The following is a 15,184-nucleotide window of genomic DNA, read 5'->3' as shown; positions in this document are numbered from 1 at the left end:
AGACAGGACCGGATTTAAGGCTGTGTGACCTCCTCCCAACAGACAGCAACAGGAGCTTTGGAAATGACTCATGCCTTGCTCCACGGAGCCTGAATGAAACACACATCTCAGGAAGCTGTGTGCTCTTGGGGCTAAAATGAAACCTAGGCACCCCCCCGCCACCCACCCCCCCCCCCCCCCCCCGCCGCGGTGAAAGGAAGGACAGACAGGGCAACCCTCGACCTAACTGGGTGGGCTGGCCGGCGTTGGCCCTGGAGCCGCTCCTTCCTGAACAAACCCCCGTGCAGCCTTTCCGGCGGCTTTGCACTGGCCCATCTCACGCTGCGATGCCTGTGAATGTCTGTCTGTGGCTTGCTAGCGCCTATGCTAAACAGATGATGGACCTGGAAGCTCCAGGAGACACCGGCACTCTTGCGAAGCTGGAAGCAGGTCGTCAGTGAGGGTTAGGCCAGTGGAGGCCTCCACAGGATTCCTGGGAGGAGCAGGGACACGCGGCGGAGGGCAAGCAGACTAACTCTAGCTCTCTGGGAACAAAGAAAAGGCTGCGGTATGTTTCTCTTTCCTCGAAAGGTCAAGGGAAAAAGGCCAAGCTCAAGTCCTGGCGTGCCTTACCTTGAGCAGTTTCTGGAAAGTGTCAAAGCTTTGTAGCGCCAGCTGTAAATATTAAAAAGTTACAATGAGCAAGGCATCTTCTTCCTTTTTGTGAAATTTAGATGTTAAGTGATTCGTATCCAAACTTGGACCTCAAGTTAAGATCCAAGAAAAAAATTAGTCCCAGCACAGAATCGACTCGAAACATACAGCTTGTGTGAGACTGACGGTGCGAGCTGTCGGCCTGCAGCGTGTGGGCAGACCCAGCACATGGATGTCTCGGACGGACACAGAAACAGTGCCGCGTGCTCCCTCTGCTGGCTCTAATCCCCGGAGTGCGCAGCGCAGCGCAAGTCTCGGAGCACAAGGGGGGAGAGGAAGGCGCCGACCTGGGCTCGGCTCTTTAGAAAGAGGCGTAACCACAGGAAGGGGGAACCGAGCAGTGGTGCCGCAGCCTGGCCTTCGGGCTTTGCAGGTGACGTGACTGTGTCCAGGAACATGCTAGGGCCAGCAGCTGACGGCCCGGAGAGGCCATTCCCCAGGGCATTAAAGGAAAGAAAACCAACAAGCCCAGCGGCATCGAATGCAAATGTACGGGGTTCCAGAACGCCTGCCCACAGCCCTCTGCCCAGAGACAGAGTTCCCACGTGTCCGGGGTTCACGCAGCGTCCTAGGGGGGAAACAGCCAGTTCGCTGCGGTCAAAATTTCAATAGCCTCAGGCCTGCTGCTCCCTGGATGGAGCGGACGGGGCTCTGCAGGATGTGAGGTGAGGACCCTCCCTGTCCACGAGCAAGTCTCTGCAGGGAAGTGGTTACATCTGACAAAGAAAACACACCTTCATCTGAAATTGTCTCCCAGGCAAATAAAATATACCAGACAGGAGAGATTTCCACCGAGAACGAAGAAAAATACCAAGAAGCTTAACTTTTAGGAACATTTGTTGGCACAGCAGCTTTTTTTTTTTTTTTTTTTTTTAAAGTTCATTTTCAGGGCCGAATGCTTTTATTTTTTTATGAAGTTGGGGGGGGGGGGTACAAAAATGTGATTATTTAAATTTCTTTTAAAAGGAAAGGAATTTATAGTGTGCTCAGCTTTTAGATGACAAGGAAACTCAGGATTTTTTCAGAGAAGTTGAATTTCTCTGGCAGGAACCAGAGGATGGTCCCCGAGCAAAGGGAAGGGCAATGTAAAGCGATTTGTATCCAAACATGGACCTCAAGTTAAGGCTGGCGCAGTGGAGAGAAAAACGGGGAATCCACTTACAAATCCAACAGGACGTCACTGAACACACTCATCCGAACGTGGGACTGCTTACCTCTCTCGTCGGCACCAGCACCAGCGCGTAGGGGCCGTCACCGCGCTGGGGACAGAGGAGGAAAGAAATGCTCTGAATGAAGGTCCTAAGCGTCCAGACACCAGGACCTAAGTGGCCACCGGTAACACATCACCAGCAGTCTGGGCCAAGAACAGGGACAAGCCCTGGCGGCCGGCTCGGCGGAGCATCATCCTATCCACACAAAGGCTGCAAGTTTGACCCCTTCAAGGTGCATATGGGAGGTAACCAATCGATGTTTCTCTCCCCCTTCCTCTGTGAAAATCAATAAAAACATACCCTCAGGTAAAGATTAAAAAAAGAAAAAGGACAAGAGTGTCCACCTCCTTCATTATCACGGAACACTGTTCTAGAGGTTCTGGCCCATGCAATCAGACAAGAGAAAGAATGTGTAAAAATCTGGGAAGTAGGAGGTAAAACTGTCATTATCAGCAAATATTTTATCCTAAAAAAAAAAAAAATCATTCGAAACTTTATTACAAAAAAGACAAGTCAATTAGCTGAATGCAAAATTAATATATATAAAAATCAACTGCTTTCTAACAGAGAAAAGTAGGAAATCCAAAGGAGAAAAAAATCAGTTATAATAGCAACAAAAAAGATAAACTTAACAAAAACGTATAAAATCTACATAATGAGAATTTTAAAATACCCCTGAGAAGCATAAAATAAAACTTGAATAAATGGCAAGATGTATCTTGTTCTTGGCTATTATATATAAGCGAATTCTTCCTAATCAATCCATAAATGTAATGCAATCTTAATAAAAATTCATATGGGCATTTATATGCACATATAAAATAAAAAATGTAACCAAACAAACTGATTTCAAGTTCATATGAAAAAATAAATGTGCAAGAATAACCAAAACATTTCTGAAAAACATCAGATATTTAAACAATTTAAATGTACAATATTTTGAAAAATTGACACTGATATATAGAGATTTACAACAGCAAAGAGGGCCTAGAGTAGACTCAAATACATGGAGAAATTTAGGGAATAAGGAGCATTTTATATCAGGAAAAGAATGGATAATTCAAAGGTCATTTTAGAAAAAATTTAGAAAAAATTAATTTGGAATTAAGTTGGCCTTTTTATAGATGACATAAAACTCAGAAACTATAAAACACCAATAAATTTTATCACATAAAAATTTAAAATTTCAAAATAAAAATATAATACCAAACAAAACCAAGAGTCAAACAGCAATGTGGGGAAAAATTACCCCACACATAAGAGAAAGGCCAATTTTCCTATCTTATAAGGAAGTTCTATAATTCAACTAAAAATAAAAACATAAAAGAAAACAACTCAAACAGAAAAATGGAGGAGGACATAAGAAGTTAACTTATGGAAATAATTCAAAATATGGCTTTTATACATATAAAAAGATGTTCAACTTTACTCCTAGGAGAAATTCATATTGAAACTATTATATAGTATTTTTCCCCTGTCAAATGAGCAAAATTAAACAGCCGATAGTGTGGAAAAGGGCACGGGCAAATAGGAACTCTCATACAATGTTGGTGAGAGTGCAAATTGGTATAACTCCTTTAAAGGTCAATTTTGACATTAGCTAGCAAATAAAAATGCAAATTCCACTTGTAGGAATTTCTCTAAAGATACCCTGGTACATGTACATAAACTTGTATTTTCCAGAATGTAGAGTATAATAGCCCTGTTTGTAGTAAAATACTGAACAAAACGTACATCCCACCCATGAAGGGATGGTTCAGTAATTTACTGCCCATACAGACAGTGAAATACGAAGTAGCCCTTTAAGCACAGGCTTATTCAACAGATAAGAAACCAGCCCCCAAACACATTACGTGAACAAAAGCCAAGCACAGGACAGCAGCATAACGAGCAATCACGTGTAGCAAACAAACAGATGCTTCAGTTAAAGCAGCAAGAGGACTGTACATGCTCGCATTTGCGTTCTATGCAGAGGATGCCCCGGGGAGGACACGCAGAGACTGGGGACAAGGTCCACCGCATCCCGACAGAATGTCCCATTCAGAGAAGGCAGGGGAGGGAGTGACTTCATTTTCACTCTAAATTTCTTTGGTGCTGTTTACATTCATTTGCCATCTACATTATATCGAAAAGCAATAACAGTAATAGTAACAGTAATAGTAACAATACACGAAGAAAACAAAGTAATCTGATGAAGGCCCCGAAATCACCCATGCCTTGCACCTCGAAAGTGCTCACAGACAGTGACTGGATCAAAACACCGAGAGCAGCAGCTCAGTGCAGACTTAGCAGCAAATTCAATCACAAGCGTGGTTCCCATGTTTTGCATAGGAGACATTTACCCACAAGGAGAAAAGGATTTGGAATTCAAACTAGAGCCGTCTGTACTCAACATCAACTTGGCGAGACTGCGCTGACGCCGGGCGAGGAACGGTAAACATGTTAGTACAACGGTATCAACGCGCCACAGTGTGACGGTAGGAGATTCTGACATTTCAAAGGGTGTTACTACACAGACGCGAAGGGAGAAAAAGCAATCCTCCCAGGGCAGGAGTGAGTGAAGAGGATGGATGTGATGTCAGAAGAATCAGAGCCAAAATGGCTGAGCGAGTGCGCACAGCAGAGCAGCCCTGCCCGTTTGGTTCCAAAGTAACTGAAGACTCCGTTGGGGGCCTTGAATCTGCTGCTCCCTCCACATGTGATTTTTACAGGTCAAATCATTTTACAATGAACTCCAAGGGTCTGTATGAACATCACTTGAAATAAGTGAGATAAATTTGGGCTTGGAAAACTCTACAGAATATTTCAGTCTTGAATAGAATGAGTTGTTCCTGATATTACAAATATTTGAGCAAATTAAAAGCAACTGCCTGGCTTGTTAGCGGTTCTGAATCTAAGCGAATCAAACCACTGCCCTTTACACAGCCCTGGGAGCTGCTGCTGCTGACAGCTGCCACGAGCAGGTGTTCCCCGGTGACAGGCACCCTTCTCAGCCCTCCACGTGCGCCCAGCCGCCTCGCTCCCCACCCCGGAGAGAGGCACTGCAGTCGCCATGGCACCCGTGGCGTCCGTGAGGCACAGGGTGAAATGCTCTGCCCAGAGTCACGCTCAGACTGGAGCACAGCTGCCCACCACACGGCTCCCCGGTGTGAACTCTGACCTCTCCTGTCCTCAGTCACCATCTAGGAGACCAGACAGTTTCGAGGTGCAAGGCACCCACTTCTCCTCTGTGTTCCAAGTGCTAAGGAAGCCCTCTGTGACTCACTGAGAGCCACGGGAAGGAAAACGCAGTCACCGTAGGAAATACAAATCTCACTTACCACCTCAGAGAAAACAGCCTGACAGTCTGCTAAGTATCTTTCTCATCTTTTTGTACAGATACACAGACTTTATCATCACTGACAAAGCTGGAGTCACACTCTATGTGCCGGTTTGTAATCTGCCTTGTTTCAATCAAATGGCAAGAACACAAGTTCACAAATAATACTTGAAAAAAAAATAGCACTTTTACTGGCTCTAGAAGGTTCCATAATTTGGATGATTGTGTACGACTTCTGTTTTATTCACTTAAAATCATTTACATAGAGTTTAAATAAAATTTAAACCGATTCATTTTGAAATAATTTCAGATTTACAAAACAATTCACAGCCCTGGCCAGGTAGCTTAGTTGGTGAGAGCATTGTCCCAATACACCAAGGTTGCAGGTTCAATCCCCAGTCAGACCACATACAAGAATCAACCAATGAATGCATAAATAAGTGGGGCAACAAATCGATGTTTCTCTTTCTCTCTCTTCTTTCCTCTCTCTAAAATCAATCAACCAACCAATAAAAATTGCAAAAGTACACAGAACTCCCTTAAACCCTTCTCCCCGCTGCCTCATATGGTATGGACTCTCAATACAGGACAATGATCAGAACCAGGAAATTAACACTGATCAAACACTATTAACTCATCTATAGGCCTTAATCACATCCCATTAACTGACCACTACTGTCCTCTCCCCAGACTAGGACTCCGTTCCGGACCAGACCTGCATGTAGTTGTCACGTCTCTTTTGTCTCTTCATCTGGGTAGTTTTGTGGTATTTCTTTGTCTTTTGTGACCTTAATACTTTTTAACAAGAGTACTGGTCAGCTGCTTTGTAGAACATCCTTCGATTTAGGTCTGGCTGATGTGTGCTTATGATTAAATTCGGGTTACGTGTTTTGGGCAAGAAAACTACGGAAGTGGAGCTGCATCCTCCGGACTTGCAGCACACGAGGACCCGTGAGGCCCACGTCTCAGTGGTGACGCCAGCTCAGATGGCTTGGTCAGGAGGCAGCCAGGCTTCCCGTTGGAAGGTTACTGTTTCCCTTTGTGATGAAGGAGTGCCTTGTGGGGAGCTGCTCTGAAGCTGTAAATATCCCATTTCACCACTTCCTCCCTCTCACGTTAGCATCTGTGATGATTCCTGCCTGAAACGCTCCCACTGTGGCGCCTGCCAATGCTGTTCTATTTCCATCTCTCGTTCTACATTTTCCTTTGCATTTCTACTATGAGGAAGGGCTTTCCCTTCCAGCATTTATTTATTTACTCAATCACTTCTTCATATCAGTTTGGACTCGTGGAATTTGTTTAAGTTTATGGGCTATAGTCCAACACTCTCATTATTTATTTTGGCACTCAACTATCAGATGGGCTTGACACACATCTAACCCTGCATGTCCAAACGAAGAAAAAAGGAGCCAATTAGCTCTTATCTGCTTGTGAATGCACCTCACTCCTATTCCTGACCTCGCTGTCTCCTCTAGAGACGAAGCGGGGCTGTATTTGTGGGGTTCTGGGCCGGGTTTTGAGATGAGACCTATGTCTGTGGAAGGTGGCGGTTAACTGGCTTCCCAGGGAACACCAAGGACCCAATTGTGGCCCAGGCACTAACTGGTTCACAACTGGAGGCAGCTTCTAGAACATGCTCAACACCAGGCGGCCCGTTGTCAAACTCACTAATTGGGTGCTTATTTCCACATCTACTATTCAGGACAAACCACATTTACATAAAAGGTTCACCTTTCTCAGGCGGAAGAGCTTCTCTGGAGCCACCGAGAACTGAGGTGGGAATGCAGTTCCCCGTTACTCGCCACGTGGTCTGCTAAGTTACTGAACTTCCCAAGCCTCCATTTCTCATGTAAACCTGGGGTAACAGTAATACTGACAACTCGGTGGGGCCGAGGCAGCTAAAGATTCAAGATCACACAGGCAAAGCATCTGGCACCATGTCTGACATCCGGGGAGCATCTGACACATGTCCCTGTTAGACCTGCTATGGCGACGGTGAATACCTTTCCTCTGCTGCATGCTGGGCACAGTCCTCAGAGGCAGCACGCTGTGTGGAAAATGAATTAGAGGTAAGGAAACAATGCGAAGTGGAGGCAGTCTTTCGGTCCCAGTATCACCGCTGTGCTTCCACCTGAGGGCTTCTTACGCACCGTGAACAACAGTGGAGAAACACACTGGACACTCACCTGTATCTTTGTTTTCATTGCTTGCAGGGACTGGACCACAGGGATGCAGTAGGCAAGAGTTTTACCTTTTAAAAAAGTAGAAAAGCCATTAAAACCAGAGCCCCAGTGGATGACAGTAAGGAACGCAGCCCCGCTCCCCGCAGGCAGCCCTGAATCTGGGGAAGGAAAGAGCAAGCCCACGGCCCGGAGGCAGGAAGGAGCCGCCTGTCCCACGCCTGTCCACTCAGTCCTCCCACAAACCCAGCCCTCCAGCTCCTTCCTCCTCTGACGGGGGCAGAGACACATTCCCTAACCACACAAAAGCCTGAGGGCTGTTGCCAGAGGCTAGACAGCTCCTCCTCTAAAGTGGCCTAAGCTCTCGAATGTGCTCGTGGCCAAGTAACTGTCCTCTGTGGTGCTCGAGTGGGAGGGGCCAGGCCGAGCCCCAGCCGCTGAAGACCAGGAGAAACCCAGGATGGCAACAACTTTGGGCTTCCCCCCACTGAATGACGGCCGAGTTGGGGGGAGTGGAGAACAGCTGATGAAGGGCACAAGAGGGTCAGAAGAACTGAGCAACCGACTGCCTCCAAGCAGTGTGCGCTCGGGGCAGAACTCTGTTTAATACAGAAGAAGATACTCATCGCCAGGGGAGTAAGGACGGGCAGCTCTGGCACAGGCGGGGCGACCTGCACAGCCCTGAGACAGGCTCTGAGGAACGAGAGCAGAACCTGACTCTCACGGCTCCCTCCATTGCCCGCTTCCTTTCACTACGTGAATTAATCCAGGGCTCTGATCAAAAGCATGGCCTCGCCTTCCCCAAACAAAACAAAGCGGCCACCACCACGAGCAGACGCCTCACCATCTAACCTAGGCCGTGACAGGCTGGGCATGCTGGGAGGGAGGGCAGAAATGAAATGCCGCTGACCTGAGCCCGTCTGGGACCTCACGAGAGCATCTCTGCCTTCCAGCAGCGCGGGAATGCTTTGCTTCTGGACGCTTGGGCCACCAAAAGAGAGAACATGGTTATCCACACAGTTACCCACTGCGGTTACGGCAGACAGGCAGGACACGCAAAACGCACTGCCCACTCGCTGCTCTACCGCTGCCTCCTTAGAAGTTACCGAAACATTCAAGTGAAGGCGCTGAGACACTGGTGATGAGCAGAAGGATAAAACCCTCAGTTAAGGTTCTGGAACTTAGCTGAAATGCTGAGGCAAGCTGGAGACTGGCCTTCCCCTCAGACCAACTAAAACCAGAATGGGACAGGCGGGTGACAGCCTGGAGCTAGCCTGAAAGCACCTGCCGTGCTCTCTTGCCGTGTGGAAGAGGGAACGTGAAAGGCGGCACAACATTAGGGGAAGACCCCGCCCAGAAGAGTGAAGGGAGCTGTGAGCCCCGAGCGCCAGGAACTGCTGCCCGCTGCGGAAAACCAAGACACAGCTGCAGGGACACACGGAGGCCTGTGTCCCCGTGTGCACTCAAACACCAGCCACTGAAAGGGGAGCGGACCATTGAAATCTGGGTGACAAAACTGAACAAAACAATTGGTGAGGGGGCTTACTTTACTCTTAACATTCTTGTTTTTACCCATGGAAGCATGCACACTCAGAGAGGACTCTCGCCTCTGCTCCACGCCTTTCACTACTGTAGTTTCTGGGAGTCTTCATTATTAACAAACATTTAAAAAAATTTTCAGTATCCCATTACATCCAACCAAATACTCACTTCTGTCTTTTAGGCTGACTATATCTTACTACTAAGAAACTGTACAATAAACTCTGAATTTTTAACAAATTATTTTCAGGGAAGCACGAACAATAGTGAGGTCTTATGCAGACATCTTCCAGGCCAGAGACCTCCTACAGTGTAGAGCTGAGGGTCTCCCCATTTGGCAGGTGGGGAAACCGAGGGGCTGAGGGACAGGTCTAGCCCTCGACAGTCAATAATCTGGTGTGTTCTCCAACACTAACACACATATTGGCTCAGTCCTCCACAGACAATTCAGATTCCATACAATTTTACCCACTTAAATCCTAAGAAAATCAGGACTCGCCTGGAACTCTTACCTGGTCATATGAAATATGTTCAAGACGGTATTTAGTGTGGAAATCTGAAAGAGAAGAAAATATATATATATATTCTTTAACTACCCAATTTTTAGTATAAATTTATACAAAATATAAATAAATTTTTATTTGGAAATAAGGATGCAAAAAAACACACAAACAAAACCCACCACAGGTGAAACTGGTTACCATGATCAAATTAAGCTCCAGCAACTCGGTGGTGCTCAGCAGGGGTGGTTCTGCCCCACGAGGCAGCCCCGGGAGAAATCTTTGGTTGTTAAAACTGTGGGGGGGGAGTTACCGGCATCAAGTGAGCAGGGGCTCGGGATGCCGCTCAACACCCTACAATGAGCTGCCACCCCAATGTGTCTGCCGCAGCAAGGCTGAGCAACCCTGCTCAGACCTGTGGGTGAGCCAACGAGCTGTGTAACCCACCTTGGAGGAGGAGGAGGTAAGCCAGGACCACGCGAGCAAAGGGAATCCCTAACGTTCACGGATTTTCTCTCCTTTCTCATAAAGCATGGCAAACTCAGTCAGGGGAAAGAAAAAAGGGTTCGTTTGTTTATAGAAAATGCGTGTTAAAATAGTCTTTCTCCTTCAATGCTTTATAACCACAGACGTTCATCAGCAGCAAGACGCAGTTCAGTCCCCCCTTATGGCCACTGTGACATCTGCGCCCAGAGAGCCTCAAAGTCACATCTACCCAGAAATGAGGAGGCTGAGTTAAAGCCCAGAAAATGGAGCCCAGTCCTAAACTGAACTAGGGAGGGAACGGGTGAGGGGATGAGGACATAGGGAATGACTGAGCTTGCCGCTCACCGCACTGCCCTGGGAGCGCGCCTTATGGATCTGAGCTCACACAGGTAACTGGGAGCAGACTCCCCTGAGCTGGGATGTTCCCCTAGACTGCCCTTTCAGACGTCTGAATGAATAAGCACACCAAACCAGCGACCCCCTGAACCGCAGAGAGGAACTTACCAAATGTGGGTGGAGGTCCAGCTCATGAAAAGCATCCGAAGAAAACACCTTTTCTTGCACCTGCTTGACCTCAGGTCTGCAAATGACGAACAAAATCGGGCATGAGCTCCAATCAACACGGAAAAAGGCAGAGCCCACCAGCCCCTCATTCCCGAGGTGCGCTCCCTGGGCGTACCTGGGGAGCTCTGGGATCTCAGGGTTGTTTTTAAACAGCGAAGAAGTCTTCACGCCCGGCTTCTGCTCTTGGCTTCTCTCACTCGCACCAGCCAAAGACTTCTTCCGAGAAAACACCTTCTGAGCCTTCCCCTTCAGGCTCCTCTGCGCTGGCTTAGCAGCGGTTTTCTTGGCGGGGAGAGAGGATGCCCCGTTGCCCCGTTTGGCTGCGGGAGCCCCGTTGGGCGCTTGGCGTTTCCTTTTGGTGGCCTGTGCGCGCTGTCATTCCCCAAAGGAAAGAGCAGCGAGAGGTGCATTAGGCCATGAAGACAGACCTCGGAGTGAAGCGTCACTGCCCGCGGAACGGCACCCCCCGCAGAGATCATTACGCCCCATATGGCAAGCAACAGTTTAGGGCCTGCGATCACACTCTTTGCCTCGGCTTTCTTCCTCCAAAAGCAAAAAAAAAGAAAAAAACAACCCCCCCCCCACCACCAAAGCTCAACTCACTCATCTATGAGACCTCACCATCCATCTTAACCACCAACTCAGCCATGATGAGGGGGAGGGGCAGGAAGGGAGCAGCATTTTTCGGGCTCAATATTAACCAGCGAGTTTGTGTTCAGAGAAGTGTGCCTGCTAAGTCAGTCCATATCGCTAGAAATCCACTCCCGGAGAAGCAGGCCGTGGAAGAGAATAAATCTCTTCTCTCCCAACAAAGCCCCGGGTGACTACACGCACTGCATCCCCGCTCGTGCCCAGGGAGCAGAAACCTCCATCACTGCGCCCCAGAGTGCTTGAAGGCGCCATCATCCTCCCCTCGAGCTGCTCCCCCAGATTCAGGTGGAGTGGAGACAATTCCTACTCGCAGTGTCCATTCCAAATGGGAATCCTGTCCCATCCATCACTCCTACCGCAATTACTTCCAACTCTCCTCGCCTTTCGATTCTCCACCTGACCACCGACTACAGGCTACATCACCAGGTTACTTTCTTGCCTGTTGATTCTTATTTCCGTAACATGAACGTGGTTAAGAACACACTGTCCAACCACCCCCAGGAGGAGAAACATCCAATTCCTCGATTTTCTTTGGCCTTCTCTTCCAATTGACACAGGAAAAGAAAAACATCATGTGAGCGGCCAGTGCCGGCTATTCTGGAGCTTTGGTTTCTCTGGGAATGTTATTCTCCTCTTAGCTTGAAATGATGACTTTCACGTACACACCGTGTTTTATTTTTAGCTTTAAAATATATTTTATTGACTTCAGAGAGGAAGGAAGAAAAAGAGAAAGCTAGAAACATCAATGATGAGAGAGAATCATTGATAGGCTGCCTCCTGCACGCCCTTACTGGGGATTGAGTCCACAACCTGGGCATGTGCCCTGGACCGGAATCAAACCCGGACCCTTCAGTCCGCAGGCCAACGCTCTATGCGCTGAGCCAAACTGGTAGGGCCCTTATTATTTTTTTTTAAATAGATTTTTATTGATTTCAGAGAGAGGAAGGCAAAGGGAGAATCATTGAGTATGCCTCCTGCCCCCTACTGGGGATCAAGCCTGCATGTGCCCTGACCAGGAATCGAACCATGACCTCCTGGTTCATAGGTTGATGCTCAACCACTGAGCCACGCCAGCTGGGCACACACCAGCTTGTTTTAGCCATGACAATTTACTTCAGACTAACCTACCAATAATAGCTATTTGTTCCTGGCAACCATAAGGTCTTCTATATCTAAGTAATTTAATAAACACACTTTAAACATTTAATAGTGATCATAAGTACTGGCCTACTTCATTTTACAAATTTATTTTTACAAAGTCCCAAGTGCATAAATTTTCAGATTAAAAAAAAAAAGAAACAAAGAAAGAGATGAAGTCAAATTTCAGGTCTGTTGAATCACCTGCAAGGCAGAATGAAATGTGCGGATTTATCCGATCCATGGATCACGGACGACTGGAGCATGAAAAGGCAGGAAGGCCACTCCCACCCCGCACACTCCCTACCCCGGGCTCCCTGACAGGTGGCCTGGCAGTTGCTGTCTATACACCTCCTCTCTGGTCTCATCCCTCAAGGCAGACCAGATTCTCGGGGTTTAGAAGCTGTTTCTGACCTTCAGGCAGGCTCCGCCGCCTTGAACATCTACCTCTGAGCCCGAGGTGTGCTTTCTGCAGCAACACGGAACGAGCACTTGCTCTGCACATCACGTTCCTTCGTCCATCAGAGGGCTGCTCTTCTCCCTCCTCTTCGGCTAAATATTCCCAGGAGGACACACAGTTTAGACCCCTTACCATCCGCTCACCCTCTACTCCCATGCCAGCTTCTCTCTCAAAGCAAGTACTCAAGAGTTCAGCATAGGAGACAGGCTTTCCATGGCTCTCAGGCTAAAATAAAAAATCTGTAATTTGATCTACAAAGCCCTCTAGAATCTGGCTCTGCCCATCTCCCCAGTCTCAGCTGTACCCTCTGCTGTCCTGGTCGTCCCTAATTCTTAGCATGTGCCACGCTCCTTCTTCCTCAGGGCCTTTGCACATGCTGTTCCCACACCCATGTCTCCAAGCCTCCCTCTGGCTGGCCAACTAATCCTCATCCTTCAGATCTAGGCTGGCCTGTCCTCAGAAGAGCCTTTCCTGATCTCCCTCCACCCAGTCGTCCCCTGCATTGGCTTGTGCCTGGCACAAAGTGTGTGTTCAATAAATACATGTAAGGTGAACGAATTACACACAATGGAATTCTCCCTTTTCACAATCTGGACACTTTTCAACCACTTGTTAGCTTCCCCCATCCACAATACATTAACGTGAAGTACTGACCACTCAGCAGCTCTCCGCAGCTTGATCCTGAGGGTACAAAGCTGAAAGATTTGCCAGCCGCGTGAGGAAGCACTCAGGAAAGAGACAAAAGTGCAAAACCAAAATCCAAACCTAGAGCTGTACCATAGGAGGCCTGTGCATAGGGTTACGAGAGCCCATGGCAAGGGGACAGGAATGCTTCTCTGAGCAGAGGAGCAAGGACATATCTAGATCTACGCAAAATTAGCTGCACAGCTTTAAGCAAATCACTTCTCTCTGAGGCTGTTCCTACCCCGTACAATGAGGGGCTATGGCAGATGACCTCTGGGGGCCTTCTAGATACCACGTCCTGGATGTTAATAAACATACTGAGTAGTTAGTGCTTACATGAATTAACTCATTTATCAATACAGGTACGGTATCATCTCATTTTGAGCTGAGAACACTGAGGTGTGAGGTAAGCTGCCCCAGGACCACAGAGAGAGCCAGGCTTTGCCCAGCATCGACTCACAGCCCAGGTTCCTGATGATAACGCTATAATACTATTTATTAGTTGTATGTTTTGTTAGAAAGCATCATGAATAATTTGATCCCTATTTTGTTTTGAGTTGTTTTCTACAAAGGACATATACCAGGCTTATGGGTATGTGTTTTTTTAATCGACTTCTGGAGTTTTCTAATTATTAATTAATATTTTCAAAATTATTAATTTTGTTTAAAAAAGCAGAAAACAAAAACTTTAGAAAGAAAATATTCTGCACCGAGTTCGAAGTCTTTCCAAATGCAGTGTATTAGCTACCCATCCCAAGTTCAGGCTACTGGCAAATTTGATCAGCATAATTCTCATTCAAGACACAAATGAAAATGTAGACAAGACCACTGCAGACACTTGTCATCACCTCATTAACACCCTTTTGACACAATAGTTCAAACACTGGTAAAATCAGACATTCTATGTTTATTTACCCAACTCACTCAGTTTCAGTAAATGCTTCCTACGTGTTAGTTACAAGGCAAGTACATGGTACAAGCGCCCCACGGACCTCCCGATGTAGCAATTCTATTACACAAAATGGAGCCCATGTGAACTTGTTTGTTTTATCACTGGCGTTTATTAAATGCCTGGTTCAGGAAATGTATAGTTTTTATGTATATTACCTTTTTAATCTTCCTAACAACCTCACATAAAGTAGAAGTTACTGTCCTCATTTAATGGCTAGGAAAAGTAAGGATCAGAGAGGTGAAGTAACTTCTTCCAGGTCACAGAGCTAGTGGGTTGCAAGGCTGGCATCTAATCCCAGGTCTCTCACTCCAAATACCACACTCCTCCCTTCAGTCCTTCCCTCCTCCCCCGCCCCACCCACCAGATGCTGCCACACCACTGGCTAGCCGAAAACTTCCAAATCCTAAAGTTTGTCACACACACACACACCCCAAATAAATAAATAAATAAATAATAAATAAATAAAAATAATCAAAGAGAAGCGAGACTCTGGGTGTTAGCTTATAAGAACTCAAGGAATTTCGGCTGCACTGAAACGGGGCAATAAAATTTTCAACAGAATGATCTGTTGCTTTTTCAAGAAAACACACACACACACGTAACATTTTGGTAAGAGATTTCGCTTTTTCTGGTGTTGGAAGTAACGAGATTTTACAACAGATTTTCTGCCCTAAACCCCTCCCCTTTTCTAGGAGAGAATCCATCGTCCTAGAAACCAGCTTTCCGCTCTGGCTTGGGTTCAGTTTACGGCTTCTCCCCCCTCCCTGGTGAGGGAGTTATATTGGCGAGTTTGTATTTACTTTCCCCC

At 47.0% G+C, this 15,184-nt stretch overlaps 1 protein-coding gene across 1 annotated transcript in view; it reads right to left on the bottom strand.

The window, feature by feature from the left end:
• The window catches only part of DDX31 (DEAD-box helicase 31), a 56,704-nt gene that overhangs the window by 40,875 nt on the left and 645 nt on the right, over positions 1–15,184 (bottom strand). Inside the window, exons 2-8 of the mRNA XM_079790525.1 lie at positions 10,608–10,864; positions 10,433–10,508; positions 9,455–9,498; positions 8,314–8,384; positions 7,410–7,474; positions 1,908–1,952; positions 613–654 (exon numbers count right to left, since the gene is read on the bottom strand). Coding sequence (XP_079646651.1) covers positions 613–654; positions 1,908–1,952; positions 7,410–7,474; positions 8,314–8,384; positions 9,455–9,498; positions 10,433–10,508; positions 10,608–10,864 — 600 coding nt within the window. The remainder of the gene's footprint in view (positions 1–612; positions 655–1,907; positions 1,953–7,409; positions 7,475–8,313; positions 8,385–9,454; positions 9,499–10,432; positions 10,509–10,607; positions 10,865–15,184) is intronic.

Source organism: Cnephaeus nilssonii (genome assembly GCF_951640355.1).
Source record: "Cnephaeus nilssonii genome assembly, chromosome: 14".
Taxonomy (NCBI): domain Eukaryota; kingdom Metazoa; phylum Chordata; class Mammalia; order Chiroptera; family Vespertilionidae; genus Cnephaeus; species Cnephaeus nilssonii.
This window is presented reverse-complemented; position numbering and strand designations above follow the sequence as displayed.